Genomic DNA, 24,244 nt, shown 5'->3' on the forward strand with positions numbered 1-24,244 from the left:
GTGCAGAGAAATTATTGGTTTCTTAAAAAATTAGTAGCTGAGGTGTGGGTTCCTGAGACCAACTGTCTGTGTTTGCCCAGGGCTGGCTTATAGCTAAAGGGCCTTTAATAGATGTGATTGACTCAGACAAGGGAACAGTAATTGTGGCAGTGTCTGAAGGCATAGGTTATTTGTTGCTCACAGTGCTAAAGGGGTTGAGAAGCAAGCAGGGCCAGGCTCTGAAATCAAGCTAAAGGCAATACTCATGCCAGGTTATGCAACAGTGGCTAGAGCTTATGGTTGGGTAGGTTCTGCACAGTCAAGAGTCGCAAGCTCAAAGTTTGTAAATGTAGACGTAGAAAAGGAGGCAGAAATACCCTAGCTCCAAGTATGAAGGCTTATGGTGAGTGTCCACGTATATATGTAACAGACCCTTGCCAATGAGAAGCTGACCACAGCCCATGCCCAGGAGAGCTGGGAGATGGCCTGCATCTCCACATTTAGCTCCCCCGTTACCACCAGGCTGGACTTCTTTGTTTATACCGTTTAGATCATGGACCATTTCATCTGCCATATTTACTTAGTCTTCTCACTTCAACTTCATCCTCTCTCCCCTATGCATGTTGTGTTCTTAGTTGCTCAGTCATATCCGACTCTTGAGACCCCATGTACTGTAGCCTGCCAGGCTCCTCTGTCCATGGGGTTACCCAGGCAAAAATACTAGAGTGAGCTGCTGTTCCCTCCTCCAGGGCATCTTCCTGACCCAGGGATTGAACCTGTGTCTCCTGCATTGCAGGTGGTTTCTACCTGCTGAGTCATCAGGGAAGCCTAACCCAAATCCCATCTACCACCTCCCAATACAATCATCTGCCATTGCAAGTCACAGCAACTTCTGGTAATTTGGTTTCAACCATGAAAGTGCTGGTCAGTTGCTGCCTATTTTTCATGACTGCAGTATCTAAATGCTTCAGTCTTTTCCTAGAAAGGGTTGAGTGGCTATCTCTGCCCTGACTCTTGGAGAGTATGTGAGTGTTGGTTTTCTGAAGCAGGGAACATCTCTGTGGCTTGCCCAGCCCAAAACCTTGTTGGCTGCCTTCTTCCTTCCAGCGGCTTTCTGGATGGTGTCATCCCTCCCTTCATCTCTGAGGGAATCCCAGCCCTGGAGGAAGGGACTGGGCAGGAGGCAGGGATACCTTCAGCAAACACTTGGTGAGTGTGAGTCATCAAGTCTGATGACCTTTCCATTTGTTATCTGTTTCCATGGTCATTGCCAGGTCTCAGGATGGGAAACAGCCTTCCACACAGTGAATCATTACACTACTCCTCCTTAACAACTTCCATCCTCTTCCTGTTGCTGGGTGGGTAAGGGGGTATGGGAGATGCTCTGCACCTTTGAGCTCACTTTTCTCCTCCTCTTGCAATTCCCTCCCAAGACTGCAGGGTTTCTTTATCTTTCAAGACCTAGCTCAAACACCACCTCCCTTGGAAGCCTTGTCAAGACTTTGCTGTGGTAGAGGCAGCCCTCCTTCCTCTGGACTCTCACAGCACTGCGTTCCCCTGAGTTCAGGCACATTGCCCATGGTATTATTAGTTTATATACGAGTCATTCCCATCTTTTGTTCTACACTGTGAGCTTCTCACAGGCTAGCGTAAGCCTGATTCATTTGAGTATAATCAGAGCTTTAGTTCCATACCTGGCTCTTAACAGGTACTCAGAAAATGTTAACTGAATGAGTGCAGGAAAAAGGCAGGAGAACTGGTCTTCTGTTAGTTTATTGAGCAAAATATGGGTAGGAAGATTCAATGAGCCAGACCCAGTAAAGAGAGCAATGGTGCTTTAATGAAACTGTTTTTCAAATCTGCAAACACATTAGCTGTGAAGTAAATGCTTTTATTCTTTCCAGAGAACAGATTTCCAAACAACGATCACAATATTTAGGTTAATAAGATGCTGGACAGATAAGTAGTCAAAGAATGTCCTAAAACAACAATCCCATCAACTAATATATCAAATGCAAATTTACTGAGACATCAAGAGACTATGTTTATAGTTACATGGCTACAAACAAGACTTTATTACAGTAATCAAGTTCATAAAACTAGAACAAAAAGCCATATAACAAAAAGGCCTTTCATAAGCTATTAAATGAGCACACACAATAGACAAACCGATTTTATATTTGAAGCAGCGTATAGCACCAACATGTTGGCAGGACCAGTAGAGGGGTAGGCCACTGGACGGAACAAGAGGGTATCAGCCATCAGCTACTTCAAGCCCCTTATTTTACAGATGGTGAAATGGAGGCTGAGAGAGATGGAGTGCCTTGTCCAAAGTCACACAACACAGGAGCACAGGATTGGCTAGACAGCGATCCAGGACACCCAGCTCTAGGTAAGTGCTCTATTTTAACATACAGATAACTCTACTTAATTCAATGTATTTTTTTTTTCTATTAACAGATCTACCATAAAAGTCAATACAGTCATAACACACTCTGGTATTACATTTATTGAGAAAGGACCGACATGTGCTGTGATTCACTTAGGCCTATATAGCTCTTAAAATTTAGTGTAATCACGCAGATGACACTATCTTAGTTGTAAATTGAGACAAAGGCATATGGAGGGAAAGTTTGGCACATCTTCCACTACCTAAACTAACTTTATGCCTCAAAATTACTAAATCATTGGTATAATTTTTTTTTTTTTGGATAGTTGAAAGATTAGTAAAGTACAAAAATAGTCCCAATAGAGAGAAAGCAAATTAGGTCTTTGCTTTAAGGGGTTAGTATGGCACTTTTCATTTTAATAATAGGAAATGTAAAAACCTGATTCTTTTTAGAAAAAACCTACAGCTTGTGAACCACATGGTATAGAAAGTGTTTCTCTCTGTTTAAAAAAAAAAGTGTGTATTTGTAAAATACTTTGGAGTCATGAAATTCTTGCCATGGTCCTGAGGTGTCAATTGGACAGATTAATGATGAACTAAAGAAGATTCAATGGAAAAAGAGATCATTGTTAATAGAAGCAGAATTAAAGACAAAGTATAGTGAACATATTTAAATAGCCTCATAGATATGAAGCCAGGAAGTTGCATGTACATGAGTGATTGTGTCATTATAGTGGTAGTTTGGAAAAAATAACACACATTGGGCATTTGTCCATCATTATAAACCAGCTTCTGTCTAATAGTTAAACTGTGGCTTTACTAGTAGAATAAAGCCTGATAAATAAAAGTGACTTCTGCATATCAAATATATGTATACATATATTATATTTTTCTCACATAGACGTCTCATAATAAGTAAATCAACACTTAGCTACAATTTTTTCCCCCTTGGGTCCAGCATCAAAGGACTTGATATCACTTTTCTTAAACATGCCCTACACCTGGTTAGGAAGTTATATGATGTTCATACTTGTAGCCTTTACGATATCTGGCTAGCAAAAATAAAAAAAATCTCCCGGGACCGCAAGTCCATTCCTTACCACTACAAGCATACTAACAAATATATAGCAAACCATACTTGTTTTCTAATAGGGAAAAGAACATGTTTTAGTACTAAAGAATAAACTATGCTTCCTACCAAAAAATGTGTATATAACAGTATAATAAAAGTAATTTCATGAAAATATTTTGTAACAAGCTACATTATAAATATTCAAAGAAACATGGTAAAAATCAGAGTGAAAATAAGATTAGTGTTCTGAAACTATCAGTAGAAAAATACACTTATTAAAAAAAAAGAATGTCTCATTAAGTGATGCAGTACATGTAAAGTTGTCTTAATGTATATTTCAAATTTCACCTTTTGAAAGGAAAAACCTTTCTCCACCAACAGGTGCCTATAATATACTTGGAAACTGGGCCCTTTGCAGAACCAAGTATGGATGACAAGAAGGTAAGGGCAGTGGCATGATTTCCACATGATCCTGGAAGAGGGAGGGCAGTTCACAATGCTGGATAGGTGACTTGCAGAAATACGGAATAGATCTGAGCAGTCTGAAAACAGTACTGTATTTGTTCACCCACAATTAACATAATACTCAATGAAATACTCAAAGCTCAGGTGTTAGATTTAAAAACGGGCTTGCACTGCAGGGCAAGACTGTACAGAACTAGGGAAAACCATTGTAAATAATTCCTTCTTGGGGTTGAATCCTTTCTGAGAATACTTTTAACTTCTCATTAGAAATGTTTAATGAATGGAAGCTGAATTAAAATATCAAAGGTCTGGTGCATGTTTTGGGACCATAAATAAATGTTTAGAAATACCCTCTCCTCCTCTTAGTGAACAATATGCCCTCTGCCATAGGAGACAACCTTTGGGGATCCCCACTAGCCATTCTGGGTGTGCGTGGCAGTAATATCCAGGCCCAGAGGAAAATCAAGGAACTGTGAGCCCAAGCAGTGAAACAAGCCCCTCTGATGGTGTGAGGCCCAGGTAGGGATGATGCAGGTGCTGCAGATACTTGAAAAGAGCTTACGTGTCCGATACCTTTACATTCTTTGTATATTTCTTTTCCACCATGATCTACCCACTTGGGGCTGGGGAGGTGGACATTAACTCTGAAGACATGATCTGGCTGCAGAGGAAAGATAAGAGGGAAGGCAGAGAAAGCGAGCTAAATCACAAAGTTAGGCCACGAAGAGCAGCTGGTTTTCACGCATTCCTGCTCTGCTCTGGGCCGGGCTCATGGCTGCTCTCTCTAGTTCCCATCGTTAGATTAGGAATTTCAGGGGTCTACCCCCAATCAGAGGCCATGAGCCCTGCGGCACAGCTGCCCAGGGTGGCCCCAAGGGCCGCCTCCCCTTTCCTAGATAGATTCAGGATCGCTGAAACCTGAAATCCCTTGGTGAAAGAATGCTCATATTATAAAAGGGCTTTTAGTTCAGTTTAAAAATTTTGACTGGCAGGTCAGCACGGTTTTAAGAGGAGAGAGATGACTTCATTACTCAACTACAATGAATATAGGCTGTAGGGTATTCTTTTTGTACAATAACTACAAGAAAAGAGTTTAATTCTACCTACACACAGCTTGAGATAAAGGTATAACTTCTGGAGTTGAACTGATAGTATGGAGGGAGAGACATTTTAATTGGGAAATAAGCTTTGAGATGTGTATATACAAACACACACATATATATACACAAAACATTTCTCACCCACATATACTGTACAGATTGGCACAACTCTATTAAGAATAGACTACGACAAAAATTTTAGGACCAGTTATCCTTGGCATTTTAATCTAGATGACTGCTTAGGTAATTTAGGTTTTAACTGGATCACTGATGTATTTGTTTTCTTTTTAAAGGCCAGACCAACTTTCCTTCAGCAGTAACTAATAGGACACTGTAGTTAACAAATGGAAAACAAGATTATTATTCTGGATTAATTCAGTAAAAGGCATTTTAGAGAAAGAAAAACCTGGAAGGTAAAGACTTCAGAGTCCATAATTCCAAGTTAAGAGCATTTTCGTTATTAGCAGTGGTTACCAAATAAGCTGAAGGTAAATCTTTTCAAGGAGCTGCTCATCATTTGCTTTGTTGAGAAGAGGGGAGGATCCACTTCGCTACTTCTCTATAAGATGGTGCAGGTCTTCTTATCCTTGAAGGGGTTTTCTGAAGTTGGTATCCCCATCAGCAGAGGGTCATTCCTGGCATGTTCCTCACAGTAGGACATGAGGTCTGCTGACGCCTTTGAAACCTGGTGTGTAGACAAACCCAAGGAAACAAAATATTTATAGGGTTCATCATACTAAGTGAAATAAGTCAGAAAGAGACAAATACCACATGCTATCACTTATATGTGGAATCTATATTACGGCACAAATGAGTCTATCTACAAAACAGATTTATCGATAGAGAACAGACTTGTAGAGGAATGAACTAAGAGTTCAGGGTTGGTAGATACAAACGATTGCATTTAGAATGGAGCAACAATAAGGTCCTAGTGTATAGAGCACAGGGAACTATATTCAATATCCTGTGATAAACCATAATGGCAAAGAATATATATAAAAAAAAGAATGTATAAGTTTATAACTAAGTCACTTTGCTGTACAGCAGAGGTTGGTACAACACTCTAAATCAACTGTTTAAATAAAAAAAATTTTTTTTAAAGGAGAATATTTACAAACTCGAAAGGTATTTGCATGCTAACCCACTGGGTGGAAGGCTGTTGGAGAACAAGATAACCAGAGTCTTGAAGTATCAGTCCTAGGTTACCTGTTACATAGAGAGGGCAAAGGTACTTCCAAATGCAGAAATCTGGCAGATAAGCCCTTCCTCAACCAAGTGATCAAACTGACATCAGCTGTCTCTTATGCTGAGGGCAGAAGACATGCCACCAGCCAGCTAGTATTCCTGCTAAAACCTTTAGCCCGAATTTGATCATCAGCAAACAATCTCATTTGCAGTGAGGCCCATTCTGCAAAGTGAGGGGCCTGGAATCTTCAAAACCAGACTGTGTGTTAGATAGCAGCAGCTGATCCTGAGTGTAACAATTGTACTGTGGTTGTGTAGAGGAACATGCCCTTGTACTTAGGAGACAAATGGTGAAGTATTAGGGGTGAAGAGTCATGAGGTCTGCAAATAACTTTCAAGAAATTTCAGGAAAAAATTACGTCAGTTTTGTACGTGTGCAGAGACAGAAAACAAATATGGTAAAATGCTACTTGGTGAATCTTGGTAAAGAGTATATGGGTGTCTATTGTTACAACTCTCCTGTAGGTTTAAAATTTCTCAGAATGTTGGGAGGAGGGAAAAAAGAAAAACGTCTGAGTCAAAGGAAGGCTGTATCTTAGCTTCTACCCAATTAAAAAAAAATAAATTAGAATGCAGAGCAGAACAGAGTTAAAGCACTGAAATAAGGGCTCAGAGCCAAATCTCAGGAAGAACAGAGCCATATTTTGGTAGAGTGTCAAGATTTACCACTAAAGACTGGGCTTGGGGAAATAAAAAGAGGGACAAAACCAGCATGGAAAGATGTAGCACCTTACTTTGGCATGAGTTGAAAATGGAAATACCATGCCTTCTTCAGGGGTCTGGGTAGGAGACCCGTTAGAATCATCAGATCAGTGTCCTCAGGCCAGGGGTACAGGCCAGCTGAGCCCTGGCAAATACAGGACAGGCAGCCTCCTGTTTTGAAGACAGGTGACTATCTCCAGGCCCAGAGGAATTTATCAGGTGACTGCTTCAGTATCTAGGAAACAGCATTACTCACAACATTCCAAGGCACTCACTGCTTAGCCCTCTCTGGAGATTTTTGGGGAAATGACTTTTCAGTCAGGTGACCCATCAGGTGCCTTCTGGTTTCCTCCAGGTCTCAACTAAGGCTGGCACTATTTGCCCTGGATGCAGACTGTGGTCATCAAAGTTCACACACACTGAAAAAGTGCCTTCTCCTCAAAAGGACACCTGACCGTTGACTTGTTATGCAAGGCTCCCTCGGCTGCAGTGATAACTTCAGAACACTTCATACATTCCAGAGGGCTGACGAGGGTGTTTATATAAAGTCCACCTGGAACCCCTGTCCCCAGGCAGAAAACAGTGCCAGAAGGCTCGGCCGTGTGAGCCCAGGGAACGCAAGTCCTCAGGAAATCCTGTCATTGGTTTTAGGTTTTCTATTCAAACAGACACGCTCACTTCAGACACTTTAGCTTGCCCATGCTATGTAGAAAAGAAAGTTAACATTTGGAAACTCTCAGCTTGCTCAGAGGAAATCATGGCACCTGGCTGAATTATATGGCATTATCTTCTCAGAAATATGGCCTGGCCTCAGGAGAGCAGAGGGAGATGGTGAGGAACACGTCTGGCCCACTCGAGGCTCTTACCTTTATTCTCTCGATGGAAGCTTCCATTCTCAACTGCTGCACAGTCCTCCGTGCCTGGGCGATGTTGTTGGTACTGGCTGTCTTGCTCGACATCTTCAGTTAATGGTTTTCACCTGAAATTTAAGAGAACTCTTTTAAAAAGATGAAGAGCAGTCATCTTTAAATTGTTTAGACATTCGTAATGCTTTGTGTTACTTGAGGGGAAAAGGATGCATTTCCGGTCACCATAGCTTCTTGGAGGCAGTCACCACGAAGTCCCTCGGAAATGGGAGTGGTAGCCTCGGTGTTTAAACTGGTAACACTTCTGAGCACTTTCGTGAATCTTGCCTCTGCAGAAACCCAGTATGTGTGTGCTTAGTTGCTCAGTTGTGTCTCACTCTTGGCGACTTCATGGACTGTAGCTTGCCAGGCTCCTCTGTCCATGTAATTTTCAAAGCAAGAATACTGGAATGGGTTACCATTTCCTTCTCCAGGGGATCTTCCCGACCCAGGGATCTAACCTGCATCTCCTGTGTCTCCTGCATTGGCAGGTGGTTCTTTACTGCTGTGCCAAAAATCCAGTACTAGTAGTTTAATCCTGGTGCCCTATATAGAGCATAAAACAGCCTTTCTTAGGATTTTCTAAGGGAAACACACAAAAACATCTATGGTAATTTCAAGGCCTCCAGCACACATGGGCCACATCCCATGTGCAGGTTAACATAATTACTGCCATGTACCTTAATATAAGGTTTAGATTTCATTTTGTTTTGGCTCTCTTACCCAACTGTTACACTGATGTGAGTCCTGGCAACAGAAAAATGGCAAATGAGAGTGCTTCTGGAAAACTGTACCCAAAGGGTGCATTTTTAGGAGATATCAAGATTTGCAATTGTTTGGAGAATGTTAGGCAGATAAGGAACCCCTTATTCAGGAAAAAAGTAGAAACCTTTCAGATGAAAGACTCTCAATGATAAACCTAAAAGTCAAATGGTATATAGCCTCAAGCCTGAAATATTTAATGGAACTTCATCAGTCCCCTCCCTCGCTGCCCTCTCCCCCTGGCCCCCCCACCCCCACTTTGATCTCTCTGGCTTCATCCTGGTGGCCAGGGTAATCCCACACTTCCACTGCACGTTCCTGGGCTGACTCTCCTCTCGGGTCTGAGCCCGTGGCTTTTAGGCTGCCCTCTGTTTCTGTCTCCCCAGCCACCTGGTGCAAAGCAGAGGAAACTCCTGGACCTTGAGGTTCAACCTGTCTAGTTGTCCCACGTCTGAGTCCAACAGGAAGGCAGGCTAGGGAAAGGCATTGCCCGGTGCCCCTGCCATATATGGCCAGGACCTCTCTCGGTGAGGTGGCACCGGAAGAGATTGCAGAGCTCGCAGGTCTGGCAGCAGTGTGGCAGTTTTATGACTCAGAGCAGGTGGACAGTAGGTGTGTCTCCCCATGCTATGCACGGGGCTCAGCAAAGTCTGGCGCCGGCAGGAAACCCAGGCTGACTCAGCCTTCTGGAGGGGCTGCAAGTGTACAAAGTGTATCTGCTGTAAAGGCTCACACCACACAAGGCTGCAGAAAACAAACACCCGCAGCTCCAGCGGCATCCACCAGAGATCTACTGCACTCAGAATGCTCCGGGTGGCCAAGTTCAAGGACTTGGGTAGGGCTTGAGAGGCAGCTTTGGGTCCAATGCCAAAATACAGCTGTGCTTTTAACTGCCTGCAGAACTTTCAAATCCTAACCAGCAAGCTTCATGCCCCTGGTTTGGAGCCTGCCTTCCAGTTACTAGCTGGGTGAAACTAGGCGGGTTACCCAACTTCTCTGAGCTTGTGTTTTGTCATTTGTAATATAGGGATACTGTGATTTTTGAAGATTCAATTCACTGGTGCACATGTAGTGTTTAGCAAAGGGCCAAAGCACTCCACACACAGTAGCTGCTACTGTATTTATCCTCAGGGGTCCCACCCAGCACAAGTAATGGGAATCTCCTATGTACCTATCTGTGCCCCCCTGGTCAATAGGCCTCTAGGATATTGAATGACCAGTGTGGGTGGGCATTGGCCCTAAAGCAGTTCTGTGGCACTCGGGTGTCATGGCAGAATGGAATGGCTGGAAACAGCCATCTGAGGATTCCTCTAGTGCAAGGGAGCCCAAGCCACGCAGGAAACTGGGAGCAGCCATCACATGGCTGGACATGGTGGCCTTGCCTTGGGCGACTGGGTTACAACACACTTCCCGATGAGCTGCCTCTTCCCCTGATTCCTCAGTTATCCTGCCACACCCAAGGGAGAGGCCAAGGGTCTCCTCCTGGTGACCCTGCTCATACCTAGCGGCCTGACCCAGCTCCTTCCGTGCTCCCAGCAAGCACTTGTTAATAGAACCTTTGAAACGGGTCTAAGGCAGCAGGCAGCCCCTCTGTGAACAGTCTAAGTGCCCAGATTCAAAACCACACTGGTTTTGTTCCCTGGAGCACGTTAAGCTGGGCTCCCCTCCCAGCTGGCGCTGGTTCAGAGGACTGGTCCCCAGCCTCCAGAATGCAAATACGACACCCTTTCTGAGCAGTCTGTGGTTTCCAGGCTGCACCCTCAGGACTTTCTTAATGTTCCCTTCACAGGAAAATAACACCCAGCATTCTCTTCTCCGTCTCAACCTCCAGGGCATAGAGTTTCCAAGGCCTGAGCAAGTTTTCCTGTAACTGTGGAACATTTCACACACGTATCAGGATTGGGTCAGCCGTGGCTCCCACCCACATGGCCATAAGCAAATCATCCACAGTCAGGCTTTATTTATAAAATGCTTGGGTAGGTCCTCCTAAAATTGGTGAGAAACTTTGCATCTGGTACGCAGAGGACTTAACTTCCTGACTGTAATACAGTCAGGATGAAAAAGAGCCAGAGGTTCGCAGTTCCTGCTTGCCAGCTTGGGGCCCTGACAGTCCTCCCCACTTCTGACCTCTGTGTTCTCACTGGCTCCTTCACAGAGAGCCTTCTTCCCATCCCTCAGATGGCTGCCTGTTCCCTTCTATTCCAGACCCCTCTAGAAAAACTTGTTCACTGGGCCACTGGAAAAGTTCATCATCTCTTATGATAACATGCTTCCAATGGAGAAGTCAAATCAAAATTATATTGTTTTAACCCGAGGAGCCTCTTCAAGGAACTTGGGCGGCTGAGCTGCCTGTGTCTGAGAGCAAGGTCATGCATGGGCTGCTTGACGTCGGGCTGGTGGGCGGTGTTTACAGGAGCGGGAGGTCTCCCGAGGACTTCCTCCCCTTTTGCAGCTGCTTTGCATTGCCTCAACAGCTGGGCTGGGGCAGCACCAGACGGACAGACTGGGACACAAACATCTCTGAGTGTTTCTGCACCCTCAGAGGGTTTCTTTGGTCTTCCCTCAATGGCATGGATGTCTGGCTGTTTGTTTGTGCTACTACTTGGATTTAAAAAAAAAAAAACAAAACTTGCTTTATTCTTATTCCAAGAATAGCTTCCAAGACAAATAACACCTGATATTCGTAAGGAACCTCAGAGCGTACATGTACTTTCATCTACATTCATCCGTGAAGCCTCACTCTCAGCCTGAAAGGTGTGTTACTTTTTCATCCTTGTTTTATAGATGAGGCAACTAAAATTAGAAAAATGTGCTCCCAGTTCATCCAGCTCAGGGCCTTGAACCAGCTTGTAAGCTTCTGTATCCTCGAAGTCACACTTCCTACTGCTGTATCATGAAAGGATGCAATTCCTATTAATTAGATTCACAAACACTCAGGGCATCACTGAACAGTCCATGATGTGGTTCCAATCAAGGGTGACCTTGACACCCCATGACTGGGAGTTGTGGCCTTGCTGATGGCTTCACATTTGTGCAACACTCTTTCTGGTGCAGAAGGCATCTGTTTGTCTGTCTTGTGCTCTGAAGACAGGTCTCCCCTGTCACATCCATGAGCAAAGTGAGAATATTCTTGCTGCGGCTACTAGGCAAGGACTGAGGTTAGTATCTGAACATCCTGAGTCCCCAGGGGTCCCTCTTACCCAGAAGGGCCCAGGCCTGTGCCTGCGCTGTGCAGAACCACAGGTTGGATAAAACCCTGGCTCTTGCTTCTGCAGCTTGGTTTTCAGTTTTACATGTGGCTGAGAGATTTGAATAAACACAGCATTAGTAGCAAAGTAGCATTTAGCCATTCAAATGCTCTGCATTGGTTCGAATGCTATTATTCATTAGAATTTTCAGCTTCCTAGAAATTCCTAGGAACAAGATGTCACATTAGAGAAATGTGGGCATGTTAATCTTTGTCTAGGGGGGCTGAAGCAGGGAGAGAAGGGTGGGGATGGCAAATGTATCATAGAGCACACTCTGGCAGGAAGGCACCACCAAGCCCCAGAATCTGAATCACAAGTCATCAAGGCCTGGCCAGTAATTGAATCACTGGAGTGAAGCCAACATTCTAAGCAAACACACCCCTTGTGGCTGTAATAAAAGAGCAGGCTGCAAAACACACACACACACACACACACGCACGCACGCGGAGAAAAAGCAGGCTTACACACACACACACACAGACACACACACACACGCACACATACGCGCGCGCGTGCGGGCGGAGAAAAAGCAGGCTTCCTCTTACTCCCTTATCCCTCCTTCAGCTATTAATGTCTTACCCCAGCTTTCTTCCTGCACCTCATCTGCTAAAGGGCGACAGCAATCTATCTCACAGGCTTGTTGGGATGACACACAAGAGCACCTAGCACTAACACGCCTGGTACACATGGGTGTTTAAGTGTCAAGGGGACGGAGAGATGAGGAAAGCCTGCAAGGAACAGAGAAGACACACTTTGGGATGGAGAAGAAGAGAACAAAGTGATAGTGATAGTCCTTTCTTTTTAAAAATTTTGTTTGTTTGCAGTGCATGGCATGTGGGATCTTGGTTCCTTGACCAGGGATTAAACCCGCGGCCTCTGCGCAGCAGAGTCTTAACCACTGGACCGCTGGGGAAATCCTGATATTCCTTTCCAAGAGAAGTATATATGTAGGCTCAGAATTAGCAGAGTGAAAAAGAAAGAACAGTTCTCTCTCAAGCTTGATAACAAGACAGAAACCATGCATCCAATGGGAAACGAAGGTAAAAACTCAGCAAAAGAAGAGTTTCAAAGTAATCACGCAGTAACATCTACTGACAGAGCTTTTGGAGGAATGCAGAGAGCAGACAGTCAAGCCCCTAAGAACCGGTTTTCTATTTTCATAAACACTTATTATTTTCTATCAGAGCCTATAGGCTGAATCCAGACTGCAGATGTGTTTGGTTGGGCCCCATACAGGGTTAACCCGTGTGTGTGTGTGTGTGTGTGTGTGTGTGTGTGCGTGCGTGTGTGTATGTGTGTGTATGAAACAGAAACATACAGAGAGAAACAATGTGTGTATGTGTTTTAACTGTCAACATTTGAAAAATAAAGGGATTTCATTTTAAAAAGAAAAATCTCTAGAAAAGTCAGAAAATCTTTTAACAGTGGGCTAAATCTTAGTAGGTGCACACACGCCGGATCCTCTGCTTTAGCTTATAGCCCAGCCTTTACACTCTGCCTTGGATGCTCAGCTCCGAGTGTATGCTTGAGGATTAGGCTAGGAGACTTGGGTTCACTCCTGCCCCCGACCCCTCCTACCTTTAGTGCCCTATGTGACACTAGTACCCTTTCTAAACCTCAACTTTCTCATGGGAAAAATGGGGATAATAATACTTCTCTATCTCAAAGGCATCAGATAAGCATGTGAGTCTAGTAAATATAGAGAGCAGCTAGTACCTGCATCCTCTGATTGCAGCCCAAGGGAAGTGCTTTGAGCACCCACAGGCTCATGTTCCCTCTCTTTCGTCTGAGCCCTGCTACTGCAGTGTCATCAGCTGAACTATGTCCCCAGAAGTTTCATAGGCTGGAGTCTTAACTCCCCCAGAATTCAGAATGTGACTGTATCTAGATATAGGGTCCTTAAAGAGGTAATCAAGTTAAGATGAGCTCATCAGGTGGGGTCCTCCTAGGAAGTGGGGATTTGGCCACAGCAGGGGACAGAATGGCCATGTGAAGAAACAGGGAGAAGGTGGGCACCTACAAGCCAAAGAGAAAGGTCTCAGGAGGCCAACCCTCCCCAACACATTAACTGCAAACTTCTAGCCTACAGAACTGTAGGCAATTAAATTTCTGTTGTTTAAGCCCCTCAGCCTGTGGCACTTTGTGTTAGCAGCCCAAGCAAACAAATATACCCAGGTGCTCTTGCAGCTAGGGTCTGGATGATGCAGGCTTTGCTGATCTCATGCATTCGAGAGGGATCTGGAAGGTGGAAGTGAGAAAGCCACTTTCTTGCTGCTCGGCTTATTTCTGATAGCTAACCAGGTGGTAGGCAACCTGCTCTTGGCAGAGGTTCTTGGCACCCCAGTGTGCAGTCACTAGTAGCATGGTGCTAAGAAGCTGTGTGGCTGCAGCAGCCTGCTAATTATGCTGCAGGGCCCCTGGGCACCAGTTCTGTGGTGGTATCTAGAAGTTGTTCGGGGGGCTCCACTGAGAGCCTGTGTCTCCATTCCTTCCATTGACTACACAAGCACACAATCCCCTATATTAAAGCTCATTCTGCTAACACCCCCAAGAGTGCTTTTGGTTTGCTGGACCTAAACCCCAACTGATTCACAACTGTTAATCTATTGTTTTGTAATTTGTAAATAGTTTACAAAGATTAGCTATGATTTCTACTTTCATACTATCGTTGCTGAACACACCAAATTCTATGACTTGAAAAGGAAAGCTAAGGCAGAATTCTTCTTCCCAAACAGAGCTTGCAGGCAAGAAGGCCATGGGTAGCTGAACATGTGACCAGCTGCCTGCATGTCCTGCCCTGCTCCTGTTCAGTTTTGAGAACAAAGGGCAAAAAGAACAAGTTATTGGCCTATGGGGATGGAAAGTAAGACAAAGAGATGAGGAAGGCCTGCGTGGAACAGTGGAAGACATGTTTTGGGATGAGAAGAGATAACAAAGTGATGGTGATATTCCTTTCTATTTTTTTGACTGCACTGTGGGGCATGTGGGGTCTTAGTTCTCTGACCAGGGATTGAACCTGTGACCTCTGCATTGAAAGTGTGGCAGAGTCTTCACCCCTGGACTGCCGGGGAAGTCCCGATATTCCTTTCTAAGAGAAGTATATGTAGGTTCAGAATAAGCAGAGTGAAAAAGAAAGAATAGTCTCTCTCAAGACCTCAACAGAACTCTTCCTTTAAAAGCAGATGTTTTTATACTTGTTAACCCTTTTTAGTCCTTGTCTGGTATATTTGATTAGTTGATTTTACCTGCCATTCAGGGCACCTGTGCTTGAATAATGATGGTGTTACTGTTACTGTCATCATGATAAAATTCAAAAAACGAATACTACTTGTTGAGTACTGAAATATGTGCTAGGTAAGTAAAATCTAAGAATAATTTCCTTTAATCTTCTCAGAGAGAAATTCTCTTATCATTTCTGTTTTATAGACGAACACAGATGGTGAAAAAAGTCCTGCCAAAGATCACACTGAATTACGTAGCAGAGCTGGGACTCAGGGCCACCTGACTTGCAATGTCATCCTCTCCATTGCCACTCTATACTGCATGCCTCTGAACATCGAAAGACACAGGAAGAAACTGAGAGAAAGCAAGGCCAAGCATCAGCCAGAAGCACTGGACAAGGAAGACAAGGCCTCCCGTTCAGGGCCTGATGCCCCTTCAGTTACATGGTCTCCACAGCAATGATAGTAGAAGTGGGGAGTTCAATGGCCTTGAGAGAAGATCAAAGTGAAGAAGAACTGGTCGCTCTTATTTTAAGAGGACTGCCCCAGATTTCAGGTAGGACTATTGCTAAAGACACAGGATGGTTCCCATCCTCCTGCTGTGTCCCAGTGAAGCTGGCAGAGAGCCATGCACCAATGAGCCAGTCCTGGGTAATAAATCAGAGGACAGAGCTGCAGAGCCTGAGCAGCTGGTTCCTAACTTCACTGTGTATCCAGAACACCTGGGGCACTTGCTAAAAAAAATCCAATCCAGTATATCAGAGGCAGGACCCAAGAATCTGTACTTATAGGCCTCCTAGAGAACTCTGATATAGGTCCTCCTGAGAAACACCAGTGATGATTATCAGAGTCCTACCTCTGGGTTCTACTCACATTTATTTCTGCCTGGGGTCTGAGAACAAGTCAGCTTAAAAGAATGCCACTTCCTACCTATGCTTAACTTTTCAAAGGTCTGAACAAGTCCTGGAAAATTCTAACTCCTTCTCATGACCTTAACCTACAGGATTAACCCTCCCTCAGTTTGAAATAGTTCTTAGTACTTAACATCCTTCTTTGTAACGCAAGTCTAATTTTGTTTTCCTAACAACTACTTCCTTCTGGAAAGTGTCTCGTCCCTGGCATCCGTGATGCTAGGCTGTCCTGTTCTTGCCTGCCCAGTGCTGTTCCTTTCAGCAGCTCTTTTTCCTTCTTCTGACTTTGGTTTTCTCAGGGACTCAGTCCTGGAGGGCTGCAGCAAGAGCCTTTATATTCAGATAAATTTGAATCCTGTCTCCTCATGGACTACTACCCAGAACTGCTTTACTTCTCTGGCCTTCAGTTCCCTCATCTGTAAAATGGGAAGAGATAATAATAGTACATACCTAATAGGAGAAGGCAATGGCACCCCACTCCAGTACTCTTGCCTGGAAACTCCCATGGACAGAGGAGCCTGGTAGGCTGCAGTCCATGGGGTCGCTAGGAGTCAGACAGACTGAGCGACTTCCTTTTCACTTTCCACTTTCATGCATTGGAGAAGGAAATGGCAACCCACTCCAGTGTTCTTGCCTGGAGAATCCCAGGGATGGAGGAGCCTGGTGGGCTGCCGTCTATGGGGTCTCACAGAGTCGGACATGACTGACGTGACTTAGCAGTAGCAGTAGCAATAGGGTTGAACCAGGAGGAAATGGGAGAACATATGTAAATTACTCAGCACCTGCCTGACCCACACTGGTCCTCAGTGACGTAGATGTTGACCCTAAAGGACTTTAGCTAAGAGCAACACGCTTCCCATGCATACAACCCTGAACTTTTACCTTAATTCCAGTGTCTAAATAAAAGCCTATTTTGATTTACACTCGAATGCTGCACAGTTGCTTCAAACACAACACATCTAAAATCCAATACAACATTGCCACCTGCCCCAACTTTTCTCAGGTCCCTTTCTCAGCACCACTATTGTTCTGGCCACAGGACATCGTTCCAATTCCTAAAACCGACCTTTGTTTGACAGAAATGTAAGCCACATGCAAGGTTAAATTTTCTAGTAGCCACATGAAAAAAAAGAGAAGAAAGTGAAATTAATTTATTCCAATATGACCAAAATTAAAACAAATTAATATTAAAAAACTGAGCTATTTTACTCTTTTTGGTACTAAATCTTTGAAACTCAGTGTGTGTTTTGCACTTACAGCACATCTTCATTTGAGCCGGACTTTAAGTGCTCACCAGTCACAATGGCTGCCTAACTGGACAGTGCAAAGTTAGACCCTTTAAGAGGGCTTCCCTGCTGGCTCAGACAGTAAAGAATCTGCCTGCAATGCAGGAGACCTGGGTTTGATCAGTGCAAACTTAGATCCTGGCACTTTCTAAATTCTCTTGATTCGTACTTTGACACATTTTGCATTTAAACTTTTCCCCATTTTCCAGTTTCTATTTTACCTGAGTTTTGGCCCCCAGCACCTCAAGTTAGGATTATTGCATCAGTCTTGTAACCATTCATGTTCCTTATTTGCCTCCAATCTAATCTATCCTCACCAGGATATGCTCAGATAAAGTACCATTTTTAGCTTATGTCTCTCTGGCTCAGGAAAGTTGCAGGGACTCCCCAGTACCCCTAGGAAGAGTTCAAAGGGCTTAGCTTTGCAGTCAAGATCCTCCCCAGTACTTCCATCCCATAATAAAAATTCTAATCCTAAAAGCAGCTTATTACTGCCTAGAGCTTACTGTATGGCAGACAGCAGCCTGTAAGCCAATGACTCACAGTACATTATCCTAGTGAATCCTCACAAATGCCTTGTGAGAAATACTATGCATTTTCATCCCCATTTTATAAGTGAAGACGCTGAGGCACAGAGAGGTTAAGTATGTACCTAGTGCCACACAGCTAGCAAGCTGCCTGGCTGGGATCTGAGCTCAGGCAATGTGATTCCAGAGGCCCAGCTAGAACCTCTCCTGCTCTCTACTGCTGTAGCCTCAGGGGTCTGTCACCCCATCCCTGGCTTTGTGGGCTGTGTTTTCAAGTCCCATCTGGAAATCTCCACCCACGTTTTCTGCCTGCTTCTCTTGGCCAGTTTATTTTATCTTTTAAAAACGTTTATTTATTTTATTTGGCTGTGTCGGGTCTTAGATGTGACATACAGAATCTCTGTTGGGTCATGCAGGGTCTTTCATCGCAGTGAATGGGCTTCTCTAAGCTGCTGCACATGGGCTGAGTTGTTCCATAGCGTGTAGGATCTTAGTTCCCCGACCAGGGATTGAACAAGCGTTCCCCTGCATTGCAAGGTGTACTCTTAACCACTGGACCACCAGGGAAGTCTGTTGGCCAATTTAAATCCTCTCTTCTTTTAGACTACTTCACATTTCTCTCTCTTCCAGGAAGGGCTCCCTAACTGCTTTTGCTTACAGTGACTAATTCCCCTTATAGATTCCTGCTATTAATATATGTTTGAAACTCAGGGGCTCAAGGACCCCTACGGGATGGCCCATGAATGAGATGGGGAGACAGGAAGAGTTGTGAATGAAGTCCCTAAAGCTATACATAAAATTTGGTATGTGTACCTATGTTTTCTTCTTAAGTGAGGATTTGTAGCTATCATCAAACTGTCAAAAAGCGCCTGCAACCCCATTGACTTCAGTGCTTAACTGCATGTTATTTAATACTTATTGGTAAGTAACTGACTTTGTGTGCATGGAGATTATCTTCCCACTAAACTGTGGGAAGTTTAGCTCAGTAATAATAGTCTAGTAAGTACATTTATTCATCGCTTACTATGTGCCAGCTACTATATCAAGTATTCTCTACAGATAATACTTCACTTAATACTGTCTGCAACTATAAGGTTGGAAGCTTAGGAAGGTTAGGTACTTTCTGATCTTCGAAGCTCAGACAGCTAGAAAGTGGTAGAAACAGATTTGAACCCAGAGCTTTTCTGCTTTAAAGCCACACCCTTTACCAGGCAGGTGAGTTCTCTGTGCCTCTCTCTGTTCCTCTCTCAAATTGGGCCTCAATAAATACCTGGTTAGACTAAGACATATGATGTAGCAACCAACACAACATCAGCCAGTGTGAACCTATCACCCCGGGGTGTCAGTGTACCCCGTGTTTGTTTTCCTAGAGACGGGATACACCCTGCTGCTCCTTCCCACGTGTACCCTGCAAAATATTGCCTGTTCCAAGCCAAAGGTTACCCACCTGCTTGGTTCCCTTCACAGCTCCGAGGAGCTGGGGTGGAGTCCCTGGGACTCCGATGCACTCGATTAGGGCCAGTTTCTGGGGCTGTGAACATTAGCCTCCTGCATGGGTTGTCCACTTGAGTGGTGCCCAGATTCTGAGGGCAATGCCACTTTGCACCCTCAAACCATGCCCCACACAGATTTGCAGTCAGTGAAGGTGCGCTGAGGGAACGGCTCTCTGATGTGCAAAGTAGGGGTGCAGGGCTCCCCATCACCTACCCCCACATACCAGGCCAGGGTCCAGTCACGCAGAGGCACGTGTTTACCATCAAGACTGAGGCTGATCTTTACAAACAAGTTTTACTCTCTGCCTAGCATAGCAAGACAAGATATGAGAAATGATGTGCTTTTATCTGCGTGGCTGGCTGAAGTCAGCTGGATGTCCCATTTGTTAATTCTTGAGTGAATACATAAATGAACAGATGACTTCCATAACTAGTTAGTACTAAAGACAAAGGCTAACACTAACAGTGTGCCTTTTCTGTGCCAGGTCCTGTGTTCAGGGCTTTATGTCAAGTTATTCTATTTACTCTTTACAACGTCCCTGAAAAGGAAACTACTATTATGTCACTAGTGGTAGTGTAGTGTTAGTTGCTCAGTTGTATCTAACTCTTTGTGACTCCATGAACTGGGGCCTGCCAGGCTCCTCTGTCCATGGAATTCTCCAGGCAAGAATACTAGAGTGGGTTGCCATTCCCTCTCTAGTGGGAAGATCTCCAGGGAATCTTCCTGACCCAGGGATCGAACCTGGGTTTCCCACACTGCGGGCAGATTCTTAACCATCTCAGCCACCAGGAAAGCCCTATGTCCCTAACTAATTTTTAAGTTTTAAAAGAACATATGTGTACAGTCCAGATTTTAAATCCAAAAGAGTATGCAACAAAACCTTGCTGTCCTCCTACTCTAGATTTCACAAGGCAATCACTGTTACTAGTTTCTTGGGTTCTCTTCTGAAGACATCACATGCACATACAAATCTGATTACTCATATATCTGTTTCAAAATATACAAATGGGATTATGTCATATGCATTGCTCTGTACCCTGTTTTTATTTTAATATATTTGGGGGTCATGGTGAAGGTGGTGTTATTAACCCATTTTTCAGATGAGGAAACTGAGGCTTTATAGGGCTGAAATCAACCCTGGTGCTTATAGCCATCACGGCACATACTGCACCTGCCTGCAGGTCCTATACGAGGAGCTCGCTGGGGCTGGAGAAAGGAAATGGAAATGATCAGAGAAGCTGATTAGAAGGCTGAATTCCTGCCTTCCAAGGGCTCACTGCTTTGGGGAGCAAAGGATGCTATCTGAAGTGAGAAAGTCCCCTGAGCAGTGCTTCTCCACCTCTGAGTCAGCAGGTCTGGGCTGGGGGGTTGAGAATTTGCATTTGTGAGAAGTTCCCTGAAGGGCTGATGTTGCTGGTGTGGTGTGGAGACCACTCGTGGAGAAGCACTAATCTAGGGGCTCCTCGCTGGAGTCAGCCCACCTCTCAGGCTCCTTCCCTTCACAGATGCTGAGCACCTGGGGGTGCAATGAAATGGGCTCTTTGCTATGTTCTTCTGCTGTTTTGGAAATCATTCATTTGCTCCCAAAGACACAGGCACTTCACCTTGAGGAAGTTATTCCTGGCAAGGGACACAGGACCAATCTAAGGAAGGAGGCAGAACATTCCAGATGGCCATTCATCTCTTACCTGTGGTTATGTGGTTGATGGCCTTTTCCTCTTTTTTGTTTTTCTAATTTTGAAAGCATGATAACACATTTACAGGAGACTTGGAAAATACAGAACCAAGTTATATATAGTTCTGCTCTATATTGCAATTATTTTTAAGTAGATGAGATTTTCAGTTGGAGTTTCAATATCAAACTCTCAAAAATTAATTAAAAATATGGAACGCTTCACGAATTTGCATGTCATTCTTGCATGGGGGCCATGCTAATCATCTCTGTATCATTCTAATTTTAGTATATGTGCTGCTGAAGCAAGCACAGTTGATGGCCCTTTTATCCCCAAACCCAGACAACTGGTGCCCTCTTCTTCATCTATGCGACCTATTGGGAGTCCTCCCACCAGCCTTCCTGGGGGATCTGCCTTGCACACTCTCTAGCTCCCCAGGCTGAGCAGGGCTGGACATTGTCTACAATAAGATCTATTACCCAGTATGTTGTCCACAACATAGCCATTCTACCCTTGTTCTTAATGGGCTGACAAAGCAGCAGAACAGAGATATTTAGGATTCTGGTCATAAAGGCCTAGCATCTGATTGACTTTAAACAGAGGGCATGTTTTCTCATATTGCTAAGCAGAGAAGAGTTCACCTACTTGCCCTGAGTGAATTAAAACAACCAAGCAACCAAACACCTAACGGGAGAGTTGAAAGTGAGGCAGCAGGCAAATACTGTTCCATCCACTTTAGATTAAGCAATTTAGTCATTCTGCTTTGAACGGCACAGGAGTGGGTTTGAGAGACAGAGAGAGGCCGTGAAGGGCTGGGACGAGTGTGTGCAGCTCACTGACATTTACAGCCACCAGCTGGGGCTGGGCATGGCTGACAAACAATGAATGTGGGTGTTACACTGGTGATTTAAGGGCTTGTGATTCCAACGAGATGGGCTAAGTACTGAATATGAATAAGGAGTATCAGTGGGCCAAAAGGCATGCCAAGTGCAAGCATTAGGAGCTTAGAGAAGACAGTCAGTGAGGGATTCAGCAAGCAGCCATGCTCGCAGGACACAAGTCTTAACAGGACCAATCCCCTGAGGGTATGAACTGGACGGGTGGTGGCGAAGGAGTGGGGAGACTCTCAGAATGGTTACTGAGGGGAGCGGTGGAGTGGACGTGAAAATGGGACCCACCAAAGGTTACTAAGTAGAATGACAGGCCTGGGGAGTGTTATCAGAAAAACAATCAAACGACCTTATGCAGGATGGAACAGAAGTGGGGAACTGAGAGGGACCGGTAGAACATTTCCGTGGAAGGTCTGGGGGGCAGGCAATTTGGTATAGATCATATGTTTGATCAGATGGAACTGGGTTCAAATCTGCGCTCCGTGTGTATGCAGAATGAACCACTTAGCCTCACTGAACCTCGAGGTGCTCTATCTGTAAAATGGGGTAACAAGAGTGCCTACCTCACAGGACCATAATGATTAAATTACAGAAAAGAACCTGGCACATGGAAGCCACCCAGAGTTATCTATCAGCATCATTATTGCTCTTAGGGGTCAGAACATAAGAGTTCAAACAGATGGAGGCAATTAGAATGCAAAGGAAAAGCTGGATACAAGAGGTAAGAAATGTGAGAATGAACAAGACTTCTTTCTTTGGGCTGAATGGGGATCAGCTGCCCAGACATGGCGGCTGAGTGCTGGACTCTGGAGGGAGGGCATGGAGAGAAGAGCAGGGCGCACCCTTGGGCCTTCCCCGTGTGGGCAGGGACCAGAAAGGCAGCTTTAAAGGAGCAGAGACGGGGCAGAGTGACACCAACACAAAAGTCAGGGAAGAGACGCAGGAAGGACAAGTTAACGCTGTGTAAATATGTTTAGTTAGTCAGTCATAAATATGTTTAGTTAAAATACATTATATCCAGAAAACACACTGGAAGCAAACATTCCACAATGTAGCTATCGCTAGGTGGTAAGGATTTTAGGGGATTTTTAGTATTTTGATGCAGTCCTGCAGTGTGCACATTTTTATTCATTTATTTTGCTCTCAATAGCTAATACTTGTACAGCTCCTACACTTGCCAAGCATTGTTCATGAGCTTTACAGATATTAACTTACTTCATCCTCAAAACGAAGCAAAACAACGCTATGAGGTTCTCACTATTGTTTTTCCTAGTTTAGGATTAAAGGAACCAAGGGAGGCAGATGCTTAGAACACAGACAGCCAAGGTCGGAACGAAGGTAAGTGGAGGCGCCAGCCCTGTGACCCGGCAGCCTGGCTCCAGAGGCTGTGCTCTTAACCACGTGTGATGCTTTTATGATTTAAAAAAAAAAAAAAATCCCAGTAATAGTTATTCACACAACCAAGAGGAGGGGCAGTTATTAGTCACTTCACAGAGGTAAAGAAAGGAGAGAGCAAGCCTAGCTCATGGAACCTGGTGACTGGGGGCCCTGAGTGAGTGGTTTGCACAGTGTGAAGGGAAGGGAGGTGGAAAGATAAGGGGAGACCCATTAATTCAGAAACATGGGTGGTGAGCATGGGGCTTCCCCAGTGGCTCAGCAGTAAAGAATCTGCCTGTGATGCAAAAGATGTAGGAGATACAGGTTCACTCCCCAGGTTGGGAAGATCCCCTGGAGGAGGGCATGGCAACCCACTCCAGGGAGAATCCCGTGGACAGAGGAGCCTGGCAGGCTATAGTCCACAGGGTCACAAAGAGCTGGACACGACTAAAGCGGCTGAGCACACACGCACATGGGTGCAGAGCATAGGGGAATATTTGGAAAAGTGTGCCTGAAAGTCTTCTAATTGGCAGTGAAAAAGGGAATCCAGCTACTGACGCAGCAACAACATGGCTGGGTCTCTCAGCCATCACCCTGACCGAAGGGGAGCCCATCACAGGAGAGCGCCTACTAGTTACATTTACATACAATTCAAGGAAAAATTAACCTCTGGTGACAAACCAGGAGGGTGGGGGGACTGGGTGAGGAGGCAGATGAAGCAAGACTGGCCACTGATGTGTTGCTCACTGTTGAAGCTGGGTGGCAGACACACAGGATGCACCCTACTTTTGTGTATGTTTGAGAATTTCCAGGGTAAAAAGTTAAAAGTAAGATTCTATGATCCAAAACACTTCACAGCCCGTAACACAGTAATTACCAACACTATAAGATGAGCTCTGTCATTAAAGTGTGGGAGATAGGTTAATTAGTATCTACGGTTTCCTCTTCCAGATCACCATCTAGCAAGGATGTCCAATGTCCACAGTGCAGAGGAAGTA

General features: G+C 44.7%; 1 protein-coding gene, 1 long non-coding RNA gene and 1 other non-coding gene across 6 annotated transcripts in view; all 3 read right to left on the minus strand.

Moving 5' to 3' along the window:
• Positions 1-24,244, minus strand: part of LOC132659276 (uncharacterized) — a 652,410-nt gene that overhangs the window by 596,249 nt on the left and 31,917 nt on the right. The window lies entirely within an intron of this gene.
• Positions 1,798-24,244, minus strand: part of GNG12 (G protein subunit gamma 12) — a 138,076-nt gene continuing 115,629 nt past the window's right edge. For all 4 annotated transcript variants that reach the window (XM_042249597.1, XM_027971018.2, XM_060410785.1 and 1 more), the window contains 2 exons: positions 7,819-7,931; positions 1,798-5,690 (listed from right to left, as the gene is read on the minus strand). In XM_042249597.1, the coding sequence (XP_042105531.1) occupies positions 5,565-5,690; positions 7,819-7,911 (219 nt within the window). In that variant the 5' untranslated portion in view covers positions 7,912-7,931 and the 3' untranslated portion in view covers positions 1,798-5,564. The remainder of the gene's footprint in view (positions 5,691-7,818; positions 7,932-24,244) is intronic.
• LOC114111122 (U6 spliceosomal RNA) lies at positions 21,185-21,291 on the minus strand. Its single transcript, XR_003587242.1, has one exon. It is a non-coding gene; the product is annotated as a U6 spliceosomal RNA (small nuclear RNA).

The sequence above is a fragment of the Ovis aries genome, chromosome 1, assembly GCF_016772045.2.
Source record: "Ovis aries strain OAR_USU_Benz2616 breed Rambouillet chromosome 1, ARS-UI_Ramb_v3.0, whole genome shotgun sequence".
Lineage (NCBI taxonomy): Eukaryota > Metazoa > Chordata > Mammalia > Artiodactyla > Bovidae > Ovis > Ovis aries.